Source organism: Haliaeetus albicilla, chromosome 26 (genome assembly GCF_947461875.1).
Source record: "Haliaeetus albicilla chromosome 26, bHalAlb1.1, whole genome shotgun sequence".
Classification (NCBI taxonomy): Eukaryota; Metazoa; Chordata; class Aves; order Accipitriformes; family Accipitridae; genus Haliaeetus; species Haliaeetus albicilla.
In genome coordinates, this window is record NC_091508.1 from 1,957,895 (window position 1) to 1,976,957 (window position 19,063).

The 19,063-nt window shown below is 51.2% G+C and overlaps 1 protein-coding gene across 2 annotated transcripts in view; it reads left to right on the forward strand.

The window, feature by feature from the left end:
* The window catches only part of PLXNA2 (plexin A2), a 189,235-nt gene that overhangs the window by 17,816 nt on the left and 152,356 nt on the right, over positions 1-19,063 (forward strand). For both annotated transcript variants that reach the window (XM_069771712.1, XM_069771711.1), the window contains exons 2-3: positions 10,905-12,159; positions 13,817-13,999. In XM_069771712.1, the coding sequence (XP_069627813.1) occupies positions 10,972-12,159; positions 13,817-13,999 (1,371 nt within the window). In that variant the 5' untranslated portion in view covers positions 10,905-10,971. The remainder of the gene's footprint in view (positions 1-10,904; positions 12,160-13,816; positions 14,000-19,063) is intronic.

Sequence of the window (19,063 nt, forward strand, 5' to 3'; positions counted from 1 at the left end):
AACCAGCTGAAAGTATTCTTACGACCTGCCCTGGTTCTCACACGTTGCTTTGCTCCACAGTATTTTGTAGAACAGCCTCCTTTGCAGCTGCAGCTTCCCTTTGGTCTGCCAAAGTATCTATTGGTGAAGTCCTGCAACAAATTAAGCTGTAGCTTCTCTCCCACCTAGATCCTCCATATGTTTTGTGGAATCAAGGGAATTTAATTATCAGTTCTTACCCCATCAGCCCCTCGGTGATGCATCTGGTCGGGGGTGATGAGGTGGTGTTAATCTGCGTGGGTCGCAAGTGCTGGTCCGCCCTTGGGCTCCTGCAGTGGCCCAGTGTGCCCCGGGATGGGGACCGCGGCAGGGATGGGGACCGCGGCAGGGATGGGGACCGCGGCAGGGATGGGGACCGCGGCAGGGATGGGGACCGCTGCTGTGCTCGGATGGGACCGGGGCCAGGGCAAGACAGCTTCCACGGAGGAGTGTTGAATTAAAGGGTGTGCGAGGAGCTCTCCAAGCAGGCAGGCTTGCTGCATTCCTGTGAAATATGGCCTTACAAGTCCTTGAAGGATTTATTGTTTTCCGGGCACTGCTGGATCCAGTCCGATAGGCTGGATATAGGAAGGAAATGACTCAGTTGCTCTACAGACAAGTGCAGCTTTGAAATTCAAAGAGGCAGGAGACAGCTGAGAGGCTCCAACTCATTCCCATCGGGAGCCGGGTCCCTCTGTGTCTGTTATTCTTTGTGCACAGCACTTGGGGGTTGCAGCCGGGATGGGGCAGCGGGTGGGGAGGGAGGAGGATCCGCTGGGCAGTGGTCACGCTGCGAACCAGCCGATCCTCAAAACCCTGCGGCGTGAGGATGCCACGGGAGAGCAGGTGATGGCAAGAGAAGCCGGGGGCTGGCGGAGGGGAGAGGGCTGCCTGTGGGAGCAGCTGGTGGGCTCCGCGCCCGCCTGACCATTGCCAATCGATTGCTGTGCCGGGGGCACGGTGCGGGGCAGAGCTTGCAGCAGCGTGACAGCTTTCAGGTTTTTCGAAGGCGTATTTCCCACCCGCGACAGGGTGCAGAATGCAGATGAGCCGTGCGAGGAGTTTGGGTGCTCCGGCTCCCGTGTCTCCTTTTCCTCTTGCCCGTGTTGGCGGGAGCTGGCCCCGTGGTTCCCGGTGTTTGCACTCTGGTCTGAGCTATGCAGGGATTTGTATAGCTAATGATTTTGCAAGACAAGCTCAGGCTTTTGGGACCTCTCACCCATCAAGGTGTCCGGTCCCTCTTCAGCCTTGTGCTGTAACTTCTGGCTGATGTCAGATGTAGACGTAAGGAGATGCTTTCTCCATCCTATTATCAGCTTGGTTGGAGAGAGAGAAGTTTTTAAATGACAGAAAGATCCTTAGCAAAGAAACAAGAGTTAGTGTTAAAAATAAAGAAAACAAGACAGCTTATTTCATCTAAACAGAAGGGTTATTAAACAGGCTTGAATTAATCAGTGATCTGCCAGAGTTCTGAAACTGAAAAGCAGGGCAGAGGAGCATGGAGCAGATGAGTGGGAAGAAGCCACTTTCTCGAGTAGACGTTGATGTCCAAATGCTGTAGGAGAGGAGACGATGTTCAGCTGATGGTGGGACGGAGGTGAGATGGCTCCAGGCTTTGGGGTCCTTGGCCGGACCTCAGAACGCAAGGCTGGGGGCTCCTCGCTGCCGGCACTGATGTGCGAGACCTGCTGGGATCCTGCCAGCAACCGGCCGCTGTCTGCGTGGCTGCGAGCTCTGCGACGGTCACTGCTTGCCGTGCTTGGTGATGCAGACTGGGCAGGGAATGAAGATGCTTTATGTTTCCCAGGATTCAGGCACCTCGAAACACTTTCAAAAACTGCATCAAGCACCCCCGTGATGCACTTAAAAGGGCAGGCAGCCCTGTGTAAAGAGGCTTTGAGAGGTAAAGGCACTTCCTTCGTGTCGTTGATAAAGCTGGTGTTGATTGCAGTTCATAGCACATACTTCCACTAAGACAGGCCTGATGAGGGCTGGTTAATGGTCCCTGAAGGGTTCTTCAGTGCTGTGTGGCTCTCTCCTGCATCAACCTGTCTGCTTCAGTTTTGTTCTTAATTTAAGGGCTTTTGCAGTTGTGTTCTTTCCAAATCCTTGTGATCCCACAGTGGTACCTGGATCATAATTTCTCCCACTTCTGTGGTGGGAATGCCAGAATTGCAGCTGGCAGCTGAAATCTGTAGCAAAGCAGTGAGCCGATGGTGCTGGTCACGCAGCAGCGATGATGAACCTCTGCCTTCACATGTTCCTTCGCTTCTCATCCCGACGGCTCCAGCCCCGGTTTGGTGCCGTACCACCCCTGCCCTCCCGGTGTGGTGGGGGAAGGCGCAGCGATGGACAGCACGATGTAGGTTTGCCTTGCTGGTTATTGCTCGTAATCTGAAAAAATAATCCTGTTCTGGAGTGGCGTGGAGCATCATAACCAGTAAACACCCCTCGAATGGGGAAACGTGCCTGAATGTGCATGCAGGCAGTGGCGTGCTCTTAATAATTTCAGCGTTGCTGGCTGAGTGAAATCTATAGCTGCACAGTTGGGGATTCAGCATCTCAGAACCTAATTTTAACAAATGTACAATTTCCTGGTTTACTTAGGTAACAGCACTGTGGCTACTGTGTAAATACATCTGGCTGCCGTAGGGAGTGTTGGGGATAACGAACACCACTCGCTGTACAGGGCTGGCACAGCCAAAGGATTTCTGTTTCAGGATTTCTGTTTAATGGAGTGGCTGGGGACCCATTTAATTTGAAGCTGGGGTTCTTCACTTGCCTGTGGTGCACTTGGAGTGAGGCCAGGAGAAGCTGCTGCTTATTTTTCTCCTCCAGTTCGGTGGCCGCTCTGTGATCTTCCCTTGTGCTGCACTGTAATGTTCTCTTGTAATAAACTGCAGCTGGATGTCACTTGGGGAGAGAGGGCTGGGCTGAGGCTCAGGAGATAAAACTCCTAGCTTTGCCACTGGGACCTTTTGACTAGCCTTGGGCAAATCATTTAGTCGTTTAATCTGCTTGCACCTAAGGTCACCATCCATTAAATTCTATTTTGTTGGGAATAAAGTCCATGAATAATCAAATGATGTTCAGGTGCACCAGTGAAGAGGGGTGAATAAACCTCAGTCCATCAGGACTTGGGTAAGAAACTAGAAAAAACACTTTCTAAGGGATATACTAACCTAGATTGCCTGCAGGGGTTGTGGACTCTGTTTCTAGAGGTCCTTAAGGATGGTTTAGAGAGACATCTCTTGAATTATGATTATAGCTGGTCCTTGCAGCAGGAGACTGGATTAGAGAATCACATCTTTCTGACCACAAATTTGTATGATTTAATGTTATCCAAAGCCATTGACCTGTTTACACAGGTTTGGATGAAACTGAGACTTCCCCAAACTTGCATAAAGCAGCTATGAAACTTAAGAAGTGTTAAATTTTCTCTTTGTGTCATACTTCAAGGCAACCAGGAAAATAAGGGTCTGTTCTGCTCCGTGCTCCAGTGCATGGTGTTGTTGCCAGCCTTGGGTCTGTCCTCGGGGACTGCATGGTGAATAAAGTCCTCTTTTCCCAGCTCCTCTCTTGATGCAAGGTAATTTATAAGCTATTTCGCAGCAGTGTACTTGAAGCTCAATAGCTGCCAGCTGTGGTTTCTCAGATAGCAGGTGTCAAGTATCAGCACAGGGAAAGAAAAAGGTGTCTAATTTCTGCCACCTAGGTGTCCTAGGTTGATTATGAATTTTTCTGGACTTCTTTTGGGGTTGGTGGGTTAAATGTCTCCAGCTGCAATGCACAGCTGGGTGTATGCCACACCGGAGCCACAGCTGTGGTCCTGCTTTAGTTTTGCCAGAGGAGCCAGTGCTCCCTTGGAGATGGTGATGATTTTGTCAATGTTAAAGAAATGCCTCCTTGCTGGGTCGCAGGGATGTCTCAGCACCTTTGGGAGTCAGGGGTAGCCATGCTTATGTTTGCTTGTCACCACTGCCAGGGGAGAGTAGCCCTGCTCTGCTGAACAATCTCTGATCAAAGAGTAGGAACAGAGGCACACCAAGAAGCACTAAACCAGTCCCGTCCACATACTTTACTACAGCGGTTTATGCCTGGTAAGTCCCTTTAGAGTTTTCTATCGATTGAACATCTGAGTGCCTCATGTATGGGAGCATTATCCCCATTTCACACGGGGAACAACTGAGGCTGAGTAACACGATTTGCCCAGGTCTGTTGAGCAAGTCTGGGACAAAGCCAGGAGTAAGGTCAGGTCAGGGTGCTGCACCGTGCTCTCCAAAATGCAGTTGCAAATATGGGGCTTACAGCAGGTCTCTCCCTGGGATTTTCTGTTTCTTTTTCCCCCAGACCTGTTGGGATGTGTGTGCTCAAGAGGGAGATGGTGGGGAGAGGTGGCTTATCCGGTATGCATTGTATAAACAATATCTGAAGTCTGGACAATATGAACAAATTTTGTGCATAATTCATGCAATCGTGTTTGTTATCAGGGAAATGCCTTTTCATGGCTGGGTTTCGTTCTTCCCCTCCTCTTCCTTGTCCCAGAGCTGGAGGAAGCAATAATCACAATACTGTATTTTGGCCTCTTAACTCTTTCTCAGAAAGCTGACCAGCCTGTGAAATACCATCCCTGTGAATAAGCAGCTCCAGGGAAGTGAGGACGCAGCTCCTGGTGTGGTTCCTGCCTGCGGCTGCCAGCACAGCCCTGCGGAGCGGGCGACAGGCACTGCCGAGGGGCAGCGAAGCAGAAGGGTGAGGCGTAAAGGTGGTTTTCAGCCTGAAACCCAAAGGGTTCAGTGTTATACTTTAGGAAAGGTTTGGTATTTGTCGTTCCTGTGGTTCAGTAACCTCTGCAGAAACCTCAGACCTGATGCCAGGCACCTCGCTGGTGATTTGCTACTTGCTCTTGTTGTTGTCAGAGTCAAAATATTCTAAAAAAACAAAGAAAAGGTGCTAGGAGTCCTCCTCATTGCTTTGTATTACAAAACTGTAATTACTTCACGTCAAGCTGCCGATAACTTCAGTTGGTGTCAAACTCTGAAGCAAACAATTGAGCTGGCTGCTGCACGCTACCTGGGTTTAAAACGCACCGTTGCTGCACCTCGGGCTTCCTCGGCGCTGCTGCGGTGTGCGATGGGTGCTGAGGCTCCCAGCAGTCCTGCTCCTGGGAAAATCCTCTGCTTGGGGCTCAAATGCGCTAAGGCTTCTCTTGCTGGAGAAAGAGGCGAAGACGCCGAGAGCGGGGAAGGGACTCGTGCGAGCGGGCGTGCAGGTTTCTGCTGGGTAAGAGGGGATGCAGCAGTGCGGGGCTCATCTGGCTGCGGTGGCTTGGCCAAGGAGGCAGGACTGAGACCCAGAACTCTGATCGGGACTGGGAACGTCCCAGAGCTCAGAGATGCTTAGATCAGACAGTTTGGCTCAGACCTTTTGTCTAATTAAAACAAACCCAAACCCTATTAATTACTGTAAGGTCTTCCTCCATAGCTGACAAATGTGTCCTGAATATCACTTCTTCAAAGGGAATAAATCACTATGGCAGCTTTAACGGTTGGAAAGGTTTCACAGAAAAATTCCCGATGGGCTCCAGGAGGGATGCAGACCCGGCACGCCTGTTCTCACTTGCTATGAAGAAATGGCCAAACTCTCAGCTTTTTTCCTTCATTCCAGTTGGCAGATACGATATGGAGCCAATGCAAAGAGAAAGGGTCATGCTGGTGCAAGGGTGAGGTTGTTCCAAATGGTTTGTTCTTGTATTTTAGTTTATATAGTGTAGCCTGCCCTTTTGGTGACCCTTTCGATAATTCTGGGGGATTTCTGACAGCCCGGTGACCTGCAGGGGAGGTTAGCAGTGCGAGCCGGCCGGTCTCCCTGCTCCCGGCCTCACAGCAATGAATCTTATTTGACTATAAAAAGCAAAAAGGGCAGAATCCACCTCCAGCTTAGAAAGCAATCACGGGCCCGCTGACCCCCTCCCCGCAAGCTCGGTTATTTCTCAGGAGGCTTCCTTCTATGAGGCAACTCCGCGAACCCATGTGGCCGTAGGAGAAAAACCGTAGTGGGTTTTATCGCCCACTTTGCTCCTCCTTTGCAGGGTGGCTGGGGACCCTGGTGGCCTCTGGGCTGGGAACGATGCAGGGACAGACTGGGAAAAGCAATTGGCACTGGGATGCTGAGAGCTGGGGGTCGGTGCAGATGCATTTGCTGTGTCTTGGAGATGCCGGGGCTGTAGGAGCTGCATCCTCCGGAGGGGATGGAGCGTCCCAGGAGTGCGGGACCCAACGGGGCAGAGGCGATCGGTGAGGGCAGAGCAGTGCTAGCGTAGGGCTGCATACAAATCACTGCTCACGAGACCAACCCTACCCCAAAAGAAAAGATACCGGCACCGCAAAGCAAACGCAGCTGCCGCGCTGGTGACATCAAAATTGTTCCTTTGATCCGTCATTTTCCACAGGAGATTCTCTTTTTGGTTTTGCTTTAATTTTCCTTTTTTGCTCTTTTTTTTCTCTGTGTGCATAAAATATCACTAATGACAAACTGTGGTGCCCATGAGTGAGTGACAGCTGAAATAAGAGAAATGACTAATCGGGCCTCCTGAAGCCCTGTCGCATGGAGATTAAATGAGCCCCTTTTTTCTTCCCCCCTCAATGAGAATCATGGGCATTTGAATAATAATATTATAGTCTCCATTAGGATGACAGTGGGGGAAAAAAATCGGCTCAGACCTGTGATTATTCCTTCAATCTAATAATTATTTAAATACCAGATAACTCCTTTCAGCCTAATTGAGGCCTTTCAGCTGCTTGGGTTTATATTGTGTCCCTGAATTTACTGTCTCTTTCACCTTGCGTTACTAATAGCTTCAGATTGCTTTTAAGGCCGTATTTTAAACTTGCTTCCAAAAAAAGAGGAAAAATTAGTGGTCAAATAGTATTAAGAATCAGAGTTAAAATTGCCCACTCTCCTGTTTCCCTGCTGTTTAACTCCCCAGCTGTACTCGGCCATCCCCAAACTCCTCCGTCGGGCATGCAATGGGTTTCTGTTGATGTTTGATACCTGTATCGCCGAACACTGCTTAATCTGTGTCCTGCCCCCACATCTTGCCCCCCCCCGGGTAGTGGGGAGCCGGCAGGAGCCGCTCCCGCGGGAGTGACATGGAGCCGGGGATGGATCATCGTCCCCTGGCTCGTTTGGGTAGGATGTCAGTTCACGGCAATGCTCTGTCATCTTCAAATAATGTTTGAAAGTGCAGATTCTTCTTCCTGGATGATCTCCCTTGCCTTTGGCAGTGACTGTTCACAAATACTCTGCAAAACCGTCACTGTAAGGCACCGCGTAGAAGTTGGGCTTCAGCTGACAGCTCTGCTGCACAACAGCTCCAGACTGGCTCTGGCTTTTGTACAGTTTCTGAGTGAAGACGTTGCTGGAAAAAGTACAAAACTGCTGTGGTCTAAGTGAAGAGCTTCTCTTGTCCCAGACGTATATATGTATATAAAATCTAAATAATTAAATTTATTAATTTCTAGCTTGTTCCATTGCAAAGCAAGAAGAGAACAGTGCAACTTTTTAAAAATTGGAAAGCTGCCGAGCAGGAAAACTGTTGTGTGCTCAGCTTTACAGCGGAGCCTCCCCATTCTCTGCAGAATCTCTTTCACTTTCTGGACTTCCCTTGAACCAGAGCCCTCTGCCCCAGAAGCATCGCTTCTTCTCAGGGAATGAGAAACTGAGGTAGGCTTCGGTTTTGGTCTCCTGTTAGTGAGGGATGCTTTGGCCTTAGAGGAAAGCCCGTTTGTGCTGCCCAGGGCAGAGCCAGCTTTCTCTGTCCCCTTCGGTGCTGCGGCCACCAGCTCTGTGCCCTCCCCAAGGCAAGGGGAGTTGGGTTGCCGTGCCGGACCACTCGCCTGGGGCACCTCGGTGCTCGAGGTTTCTTGTGCGTTGATCCAGACACGTTCTGCTACTGACTCGGCCATTCCACGGGACTCCCGTATCTGCAGCTCTCGTGCCACCTTTCCTGGGCTCCTCTCGAGCTCTTCCATGGCGCAGGGCTCCCTGTGCGTTTACAAGAAGGCACCACGCTGCCGGCGGGCATCTCCCTGCCGGTGACACACGCGGACTTCTCGGTGGCTCAGGCTGCGCTGCCACGTTATCCAAGAGCAAAGCTGCTCTGAGATCCCGGTGCCCGTGATCAGGTCGCCGGTGCCCGCCGCGGGTCACCAGCAGCCCTGGCGTGGGTGGGCAGCGTGGAGAGCCTTCCTCCAAGCAGGTCCTCGGGAACGGTTTGATTTGTGCCCTTTTGAAAGATTCTAGATTCAGAGAATAGTTTGGGGATGTTCACTCAGAAATTTAATGAGAAGAACTGGGGAAGGTCACACTGGTGCTGTTGTGGCACGTTCGGGTCCACAGCACGGGCATCTGCTTTCTGCCACAATCATCCAAACAATAATAAGAATGCAGCAGTGTCTGCATCCTAGCTGGGAGAGAGAGAAACTGCTGCAGCCAAAGGTGGAAATTAAGAGACTGGAAATAAGAAGCAAGCAGCCGGGGAAATGTATCCCTGAGCAGAATGAGAAACCCATTACCGCTCTCTTTCTCCTGTCTTGTCAGTGACACAGAGACGTGCAGCCCAGGGACAGAGCTCCTTTGTCACCTTTCAGAAACACCCGTCTCCAGCTCCCGGCGTTAACAAGCCTAAAGAGCGGCCATTCGGTGACACTCGCTTATGAGCTCAGTGTAGGTTTTCAGCAGCATGAATTATTTTAAATACCAAAACGGAGATCAGCATCAATCAAATCGGTGGCTGCCCGCAGGTGAGGACAGCTGAGCGTGGGCTGTGCTAGGGAACAGCCTCCTGCATTTGCACACAGGGCTGGGGAGGAGAGTCAAATCAGCAAAGAGTGCAAATTTCTCCCCAGTGTGTGTGTTGGGGCTTACGTGGTGGTGGTGGGAGGTGAGGGGACTTCGGTGCATAGAGGGCAGGTGGGATGGTGGCTCGTCCTCAGCCTCTTCCCAGGGCTGGTGTGACCCTGCAGCACTGAGAGGTGGTGGAGAACATCTCTCCCCCAGGCAAGCTGAAATGGTTTCTTTGATTGTCCAGCCTGGAGTGTGTAAGGAATGCATAATTTGGGATAAAGGAGAACTTTGTGATGGTTTTCTGAGTCCAGACGGTCAGACACATCTGTGGTGATGAGCAAGGCTGAGGTCAAGCCAGGAGCACAAGTCACAGTCAGGTCTGGAAATGACAACAAGGATGAGGCACAATCCAGTGACCTCCAGGCATGTCTGTGGTGACATGGGATGCGCAGAGCCCCAGCGCAGGGATGGTGGTGCCTGCCTCGGAGTGTTGTTCTGCTGGCCCCACGGCTCCTCTGACCTGTTCTGCTGAGCTGGGTCCTTGCTGCCTTGCAGGGTGCTCGGCTGGCATCGCTTCCAGCAGCTCGGTGGGAGCCTGAGGTGGTGCTGGAAGTCGGGCTGAGCTGGGAACCGAGCCAATACCTCCTGCGTGGGATGGTCCAAGCCGGACCCCCCCTTAGATGAGACAGACATGGAAATGCATGAGTTTGGCTTATCTTTAATGTTCATATTTTTGCTAGGGGAGCCTGCCACCTTAGCAGAGGTGGTAGGTGATGAGGTGGAGCAGGCAGAGGTTTGTAAGGGTCCTCTTCCACAGCTACTGTGTCTGCCTGCGTGTGTGTGCTGTCTGGAAGGGCGGATGGAAAGCGCTGATGTAAACATGCCTCACGCAGCCGGAGCCTCTCCGAGGCGAGCGCCTACTTCCTAAGGAAATTCCAGCCTGGTGATTCCTAATTCAGCCTGACGGCTGCCCGTGTGAATAGGGAGGATGGAGCCGGGGCCAGGGTTCAGCAGAGCTCCAGCCGTCCCTTGGGCCCGAATGAGGTCTAGGTGCTTTGGGAGCACCCACAAAACCAAACCAAACAAACAACAAAGAAACCTGTCTGTCTTTCATGCCTCATTTCCACATAGATTTTGGCCAGAGGTCTCCAGCTCGAGTCTTACCTTGCCTTGTCCATATGGGTGAAAACATATCAGTCGAAGGAGACTCTACTTCTGGCTGTTATCCATAGAGATATTAGGAAGGGCACATGAGCAATTTGGTCGGCATCGGGTCTTCTGGATCCAGTGTCCAAGCTGTCACTTTGTGTAGGTTTTAATCATCACCTGCAAGTTTTGTTAGAGCAGGAGATCTGTCCAAGGCTCCCAGTTTGGTAGTTTCTGCCCTGCGCAGAGTGCTGCTGGCAGTGTTTGGTTGCTGATCTAACCACATGTGCCCCCACTCTGGTGGCAGCTGCTTTTCAGCAGCAAAGTACCTTGTGGAGGCAGTGGGAAGTTTCTGCCTGAAAAGCACCTGCAGAGGCACTTCTGGCTCTGGGGAGGGGTGGAGAGGAGATGCTGGTGGCTTTGGTGTGTACGTGCTCAATGAACTTGCCTGCATGAGACTTCTTCCTCAGGTTTCCAAATTAAATCATAGAGGATTTAAAGGTAGAAAACACCTCTTATTTCCTCTGTTGCTTCCAACAACATGCCCTGCAGGAGACATCCTTTTAGCCAAGATTGCAGATTGATGGTTGGGTGTGTGAGCTGCAGGCTTTGTCTTGGGCTGAAGCTTATTATCCCCTCCCGTGGCTGAGCAGAGTACATTATAAACAGCTAAACCACATAACAAATTAACACACAGAGGCTGAACCAAGTGGCAAGACATCAGGCCTGAACTGTTTACCAATAAGTGAGGAGACCTGCTTAATTCTTGTTGGGCTTAGAGACGTCCTCACTTTATCTCAAGGACTGTGTAATTAGAAAGCCTCCTTTGAATTTTATCTGAAGGGCACACTGGATCTAATCCTTTGCTCTGTGTGTTTCTTTTCTTTCCCCAGAACCATGTGAGGGACATTGCTGGGGCACAGGACACACGCGGAGAACACGAAGTTTGCCTTTCCCAGGATGGATCAGAGGAAGAACTGGCCTCGGGTACTGGACTCCGATGGCTGGTCGGTGGCTTTGCTCTGTCTCTTCCTGGCATCGCTCTCCAGAAATGTGTCCAGCAATGCCTTGTTCAGCACTTTCCACTCTGAGAACCGGGACTGGACATTCAACCACCTGACTGTCCACCAAGGCACTGGAGCAGTCTACGTTGGAGCTATCAACAGGGTTTACAAGCTGTCGGGTAACCTGACCATTTTGGTGGCTCATAAAACTGGTCCTGAGGAGGACAATAAATCCTGCTACCCACCCCTCATCGTCCAGCCATGCAGCGAGATCCTTACTCTAACCAACAATGTCAACAAGCTGCTGATCATTGACTACTCTGAGAACCGGCTGCTGGCTTGTGGCAGCCTCTACCAGGGGGTCTGCAAGCTGCTGCGCCTGGATGACCTCTTCATCTTGGTAGAACCCTCGCACAAAAAGGAGCACTACCTCTCCAGCGTCAACAAGACGGGCACGATGTATGGTGTGATCGTGCGCTCAGAAGGCGAAGATGGGAAGCTCTTCATTGGCACGGCAGTGGATGGGAAGCAGGATTACTTCCCCACCCTCTCCAGCCGGAAACTTCCCCGGGACCCGGAGTCATCAGCAATGTTGGATTATGAGCTCCACAGTGACTTTGTCTCGTCCCTCATCAAAATCCCCTCAGATACCTTGGCCCTTGTTTCGCACTTCGACATCTTCTACATCTATGGTTTTGCCAGCGGCAACTTCGTCTATTTTTTGACTGTCCAGCCAGAGACCCCAGAGGGTGTCTCCATCAACTCTGCCAGTGATCTCTTTTACACGTCTCGCATCGTCCGTCTCTGCAAAGACGACCCCAAGTTCCACTCCTATGTCTCTCTGCCCTTTGGCTGTGTCAAGGGGGACACGGAGTACCGCCTCCTGCAAGCAGCGTACCTCTCCAAGCCAGGAGATGTGCTGGCCAAGTCCCTCAACATCACGGCCCAGGAGGATGTCCTCTTTGCCATTTTCTCCAAGGGACAGAAGCAGTACCATCAGCCACCCGATGACTCTGCCCTCTGCGCCTTCCCCATTCGCACCATCAACGCTCAGATCAAGGACCGCCTGCAGTCCTGCTACCAGGGGGAAGGCAACCTGGAGCTCAACTGGCTCCTGGGGAAAGACGTCCAGTGCACTAAAGCGGTAAGGATGCTCTGGCTGTTGGCCGTGGCAGCCCTCGAGAGCTGGTGTCAACGCCTGGGCCTATGGGGTACGAGCTTGCAGCACAGGATCAATCTTTTTGTGCCTCAGTTTTCCTAAACACAGAACAGACGCAGTCATCCTTTTCCCCTTTAATCCATGTTCTTGTCAGACAGTTGGTGATGACAGTGAAAGGAAGGGGTAGTATTAAGGCAGATGAATAAAGGTGTGCAGCTTGCTGGAAGTCTTTGCTGTTCCCAACCTGCAGCCCTGGAAGCCGGAGGAAGGCTCTCGCCCTTCCCCGAGCAGGAGGGTGGTATCAACAAACTAACAAGATAAATACAGATGACAGTTGCATCCTTTGTATTTTTTATTCAGCTGATTTCTTTAATCTTGATTCACATGCAGATTGTTCCTGGGCTGACTTGAGAATCCCTGGGGCCTTCTTTTGCCAAGCATATTAAGTTTGGCTGCTGGGAAGAGATAAACGTGGGTTAAATGAAATGAAAGAAGGAAGGCGAAGAGAAGCTTGAGCGCTGGCTTGCGCAGGGGAGAGTCATCCCATTGCAGTTGCAACTAGATGTGCCTGAGCATTTGGTAGCTAATGTCCCTTGTGGAAAATAAGTGGATTGGAGTCAGCATGATGGCGAGCGGCTGCCCATGTCACCACCCCTCTGCCCATGCCATGTAGGAGTTCACTCCAGCAATCTCAGCTGATACAGCTTAATAATACTTAGCTGTGGGCAGAATGATTTTCCTTTACTCGTGGCAAGCAGTGTTCCAGGGAAAAGACAGCATCCATATTTCCCGTGTTGTAGAAAGGAAACTGAGGCACAGCGAGGTGGCTTGTAGGAGAGCTCATAGCTGGGTGGTGGAAGGAGCAAGAGTGCATTTCTCTGCTTAGCACGCGGGTGTTTTAGGTTGCCAGAGCTCCTTCCCTGTGCGATCACCTGCCTTTCCAGGCAGACAGTCTGGTGATTTCCACCAGCCCTGTGTTCGCGTGGGGAAGGTTTAACTCTGCCGTGGAGCTGGGCCATTTCTGCCAGAGGAAAGCAGCTGCTCCGGACAGGAGTGAACAGCAGCGTCCTCTCCTCTCCCATGGCGTGGGATCAGCCATGCCCAGCCATCCTCCGGCTGGTGACCGACCTCAGCCTGTCCCACGCCGCGCACGGCAGCGCCAGCGCTGCTGCGAGCTGTCGGCAGCGGGGCTCGTATGACCTTCAAGGGAAGCCTTTGCTGATGTGCGGATGCTGAGCACCTTTCTGCTTATGCTGCTCGGCACCTCTGGAAACGGGGCCGAGAGGAGGTGAAATGAGTGGAGGAGAGAGTCCCGGCACGGCCACGCAGCAGGGCTAAACCCATGGGAAACCTAGTAGATTTAGAAAACGAGTGGAAGTGCCTACTGGACTTAAGGTTCCTCCTCAGCCCTGTCCAAACATGTTTTGGAGCAGCTGAAGGGTGTCTTGTCCTTGGGCAGCGAAGGGAACAAGCCATTGCAGAGGTGGCCGAAGCTGGCAGGGTCCCGGGGCGGGGGGTGTGGGGTGATGGCTCCCACCCCGCTGTCAGCACCGCCTGCTCCCCTCCGCACCAGCCTGAGCGCGTGGGGCTGCCCCGTGCTTCGCGTTTCGCTCACGGCTGCCCCAAACCTCGTCTTTTCCAGCCAGTCCCCATCGATGACAATTTCTGCGGGCTCGACATCAACCAGCCCCTGGGAGGCTCGACACCGGTGGATGGCGTGACGCTCTTCACCTCGAGCCGGGACCGGATGACTTCTGTTGCTTCCTATGTCTACAACGGCTACAGCGTGGTGTTCGTGGGGACTAAGACTGGCAAGCTGAAGAAGGTAAGCTTATTTCCGTGGCTTCAGAGAGGCAGGATCCGTTTTTCTTCTGTCTTGGGAGATTCTGATGCCTGTAGCTGCTGCAGTGTCTTACAGATGTTTCCTAGCATGAAACCGGGAGCCAGTCAGGAGCAAAAATCACAGGGTTTGGGTCACAGAGAGCTTTGCTTTGGTGAGGCGAACTTCATACATCAGCACTGTTAGTACAGAGTGGTGTTGCTGTGGTTTCTTTTGAAGCAGAGAAGTACCAAGCCTTGGGAAAGGTGCAGTGGAAATTGCTGCAGCGTGGTCTCTGGATAAGGGACCAAATGAGGCCACACAGTTCCCATCGCTCGGCGGCATTACAGCTCCAGAGCATCCCCTTGCATGGGCTGAGGGCACCTTTCTCTGCTTCCAGCCAGCAGCTTCTTAAGCAGCAGGGTAATACAGGTCTCGGCACCATGCCAGCTCTTGCATGGACTGCCTGCCTGTATATTACAGCACTACCCCGTTGTTTGTCTGGGTTTTTTGCGTTTTACCATTTAGTGAACTATGGCGTGTGCGTTTGTGGGGCCGATGCAGAAATTATCAGGGCAATAATGCGCCAGTGTGATTAGAGAAAAGTGAGGAGCTGGCTTGCAATTTCTGAGTACGAGTGAGCCTCAGCAAGCTGTATCCAAGGTCTCGGATCTTTCCTTCTTTTTGACACACTGATGGAAATCTTGCAATAGTTTTGAGTTGTTTCCCAGCAATCCTTCTGCAACCTGTGTAGAAGACCATGAGTTAGAAAGCTTTCAGTGATGGCAAAATCGCTGATGGTGGTAGGATGTTTGGTCATGGAGAGATAGGAATGGGTTAACTTGGCTGCTTTTGGAAAGTAAGCCTCAGGGCAAAGTCCTACTGCTCTCTGCCTCTTACCTCCTGCTCTTCCCTCTGACAGTTGGATGATTGATCAGTCCTGGAAGATAACATTCCTCACCCTCTGCATCACAAATGCTCAGGCTAGTTGCCCAGGGCAAAGAGATGCTCCTGCTGGTTTCTTCCACCAGCGCAGGGGGTGGCAGGGCTCCCGTGAGTTTTAGGATTTTGATGTCCAACTGGGATTTCCTTGCTGAACTGCTCTTCAGTCAGTGGGGTGCAAAGGCTGGTCAGGCCCAGACAGACTCTGTTGTGTGGTCCTCACTAGTCCTCTCTCCGGAGTTCCATATTTAAAATGAATGTGGAAATGGCCTTGGGGTGTGTAGGCAGAGGGGCATCCCCGCTTGTTGGTCTTTAGGGTTGGAGCTGCAGCTGGAAGCCAGCTCATCAGTGGGTGCAGAAATCTGATCCAGCTCCAGCAAAACCAGCCTTAGAGATGCTGCTCTGGAAAGCCGAGATCCTTCAGATTAACCTAAAATATAAACGACAGCATTGGGTGAACCGGCTAAATGCAGACCCTGCTTCTTCGTACCAGGGAAAGAGTTAACAAATGTAATCAACAGCAGGCTGTTAATTTTTTGTGTCCTTAAGCAGCAGGGAATTTCTTCCTCATCTATCCAGGAAGATACAAGGACAGGCAGATACTACACTTGAATGTCTGCATCATTTTAATTACATCAGTTCATTAATATTCATTCAGCACTTTGCAAGTGCTGAGTAGTAGTAAATTAGGTGCCTCCCTGGTGCCTCTCCAGTGTCAGTGGGGCAATTTTGAATGTGGGGGAGAGTGGGCTTGTAAGCAGAGCCCCTCTCCTCCCTGCCCGCCCCCCCCGCCGTGGCACACGGGAGCGCCAGGATTTTTCTAGCTAAATGGATGGAAGAGGCACCCTCAGCGTATTGCAAATGCATATGCTAGCAAGCTGCAAGCCAGCCATGCTGCCTGGTACTTGCTGTTTGCAGTGGTTTGGGCGGGTTAGGGGAGGTGCTTCATTTAGAGGCAGTTAAGGCAAACAGCTTGTGCCTGCACACTAGGTATTTACTGTCCCGTCCCATGAATTATGTAGGATTACAGAAGCAACGGTCTCTCCAGCAAGGTTTAATTCCTTCTGCTATTCTACATTGAACGCCTACCTTCTTGATGCAAAGTTAATCTGTTCATGCACATCCACTCCACTGCCCGGAGGGAGGGCTGCAGGAATCCTTCACCTGTTGTTTGAGGCAGTGGTAACCAGGCACTAAGAAAACTGGTTCATCTCTTGAGCAAATTCATTCTAGGCATTCACTACAGTCAGCCTTTCATGGCATCTGCCAAGCACCCTTATTTAACATGTATCGGAGTTGTCTGTAGTTGACGACACTCATGCCTCCTGTTATCATTAGCTGGAGCGATCACTGTCCCGTCCTCTGCAGCATGGGGCTTAGGATGAAGTTGTTCTTTATCTCGCAGTCCTGTCCACACCTTTAATAAATCTTTCCTCATTTGGCATGTGGGATTATCTTCTACATGGCCTAAGAGAGGCCACGAGAAGCATAGGAAGCAGCTTTGCATTGAACTGTGGGACTCTTGGGACTCTCACTGCAGAGGAGGCGTTGCAGACCTGGTGGGAAGTTGTCTCCAGTTTTTGTGTGTGTTCCAAGACCAGACATGTCTCGAAGTCAGCAAGTGCTCTGGATGCTCAGGACTGTAAACGTTTCCATATTGCTTCTTCCCCATATGTGAAATGAGGCTGGTAAAAATGTACGCACCTCTGTAAGTGCCAGAGATTTACAGATAGATGCCTTATCTCCTCCAGCTCACCACCTTGCATATCTACCTACATGATTAATATCCGAAAGCTACGTCACACCTATTCCCTCTCCCCTAGTCCTTGATTTACTTTGGAAACAAGCTGGTGGCTCAGTCTGGGGTTTCTAAGATGCTTTTGTGTAGCTGGAGGAAAGAAGTCAGGGAGCCAGCTCTGAAATCTTTCAAATTTGTCTGTGCTTCCCCAGTGAGAATTCATTGCTGAAAATGCTGCGTTATCTCACTGATGTCCTTCTTCCCATTAGCTATTCACCTAACTGCCTTGTGCCGGTTCCCTAGGAGAGTGGCTGCCGCTGCTTCAGCCTTTCTCCTCCGAAGGAGCTGAATGCTGAAGGTCCTCAAGCCCCTGCCTGCCCCGACATCCCTCCCTGCAAGCTTCGGTACAGCCCCGTGTTGTCTGGCTCTGGCTCTACCCCTTTCTCTGTTTCCTGGGTGCATTTGACGTCCCGTTCTGCTCCTTTCAGCAGCCTGGCCGACGTGTAAAGGAAGGAGAGAAGTTTTCTGTCTGCTCGGGAGCAGCGCAGAGCCCTGTGGCAAGGCTGGCAGCTTTCCCAGGTTGAGCTCGCCGCTGGCTTTGCAGGTTTCGGAGCCCCACGGGGTCCAGCCGACGTGGGCAGCCTGGGCAGGTCGCCCGTGGAGTCCACACAGCCCGGCTGCGAGTTTGGCGTAGCCGTGCTGCACCGGAGGGGTCTTCATACCAGAGCTGCTGACAAATAAGTCAATAATATCAGATAAGTCAATTGACGATGAACTTGGCATCTTTCCTGCGGGGAACCAGAGCATTTCCCAGGGTCAGGGTTTCGGTTCAGGGCGGAGGGTGTGCTCGTACCTGCTGGGCAGCTGCTCCTCGCACAGCTGGTGATACAGGTTTGTGCTTCGTCCATCCTCGGTAACCACTGAAGGCAGAAGGATGAACTGATGGGTCTATTCTCCACTAAAACCCAGTGCTGAAGGAGGAATTTTCTCACGTAGCGCTGGCTCGGCCAGCCCGCTGCCTCTTGTTGCAACCCACCGGTACGGGGGCATGCCTCCGGCCGGGGTCTTGCTGTGCGCTCGGTGCTCGTACCGTACGAAATGGCTGCAGCCCCGTGATGCTCCCCGTCTGCTGCCTGGCAGCCCGCTGGTGTTGAGAACTACTGTTCCTCAGTAGTTTTCTCTAAGTGTATGAAAAGCAAATGTGCTGATGGTGCTGTGACCTTTCAGATAAAGCACAGGTACGTGGGATGCGGTTCTCCCCACACCTTGGTGGTCCAGCTCTCCTTCCAAAGCGTCTGAGCTTTGTGGCAGGGGATGCAAGGGGGAAGGGGATCATGTAAGAGATGTAATCATTCAGAATTGCGGATTCCTGCAATAAAACAAATTTCATCGAGCAAAATTAAGAGAGACATTAATGCAACAGTTAACAGCAACTAACTGCTGGGGGGAGATGTGTCGGCTTGCTTGTTCTGTTTATGGGCTTCATACAATTCCATCAATATTGATGTGTGATGCCTTTGATTTTGACACTAATCATTGCTATGAATTAAATTTGCAGCCATATAATTAGGACTGCTATTAATAGGGCCTCAAGCTAAGCACTGCTGTGCTAGTTGTCTTTTTCCTGATGGAAAACGGCATCCACGGAACTCAGCTAATGTGGTTTGCTTGGTAGATGCTGAGACTGATGTGAAAATTATACTTGCTATATTTAGAGGGGCTCCTCTGAAAAAGCAGATGCATGGGAAGGGTCTGACTTGGAGGTTTCCCAAGAACTGTACTAGAGTTGTCCTTAAACTTGCTAGCAGTTTGCTGCTCTTCTATTAAGATATATAGACTTAGTTGGAGAGAGAAGGATTTCAGGAAGAAAAGAGTAACCCTCAGTTTGAAAGGCTGCTATTGCAAGCCTTGTTTCCATTTCATCTCCCCTTCCTTGTCCAAATCTTTCCGTTTATTTCTTCTACCCAATGCTGTTTCAACTCTCTCTGTCCCTGTGCATGCCTGGTTTCATCTCATCAGGCTGAGCACAGTGGCTGGGATAGCAGCATGGCTCACCACTAAAAATCAATCTTGTATTTCATCCCAAGAGGTCTGTTTCTTATTAGATCTAATAAATCAGTGAAGTGCCCTTCATTCAGCTTGTCAATGGAGGACATTGTTTGTGATCAAGAATAAATAAATGTCTCTTCTATGTCTGACAGTGTGCTGTCTATGTATTATTTTACCATCATGCTGTTTATGCCTGCTGTAGGAAAAATGCAGTTCCTGCAGTGGCAGTCTGCAACCTTGCCATCCCTTGCCTACGTTCAGATGAGCTGGGTGCACTCCTGGGTGGCACATGCGATGGCTCCCAGGGAAAAGCAGTAATGGTGACATTGTACCTGGTTTTC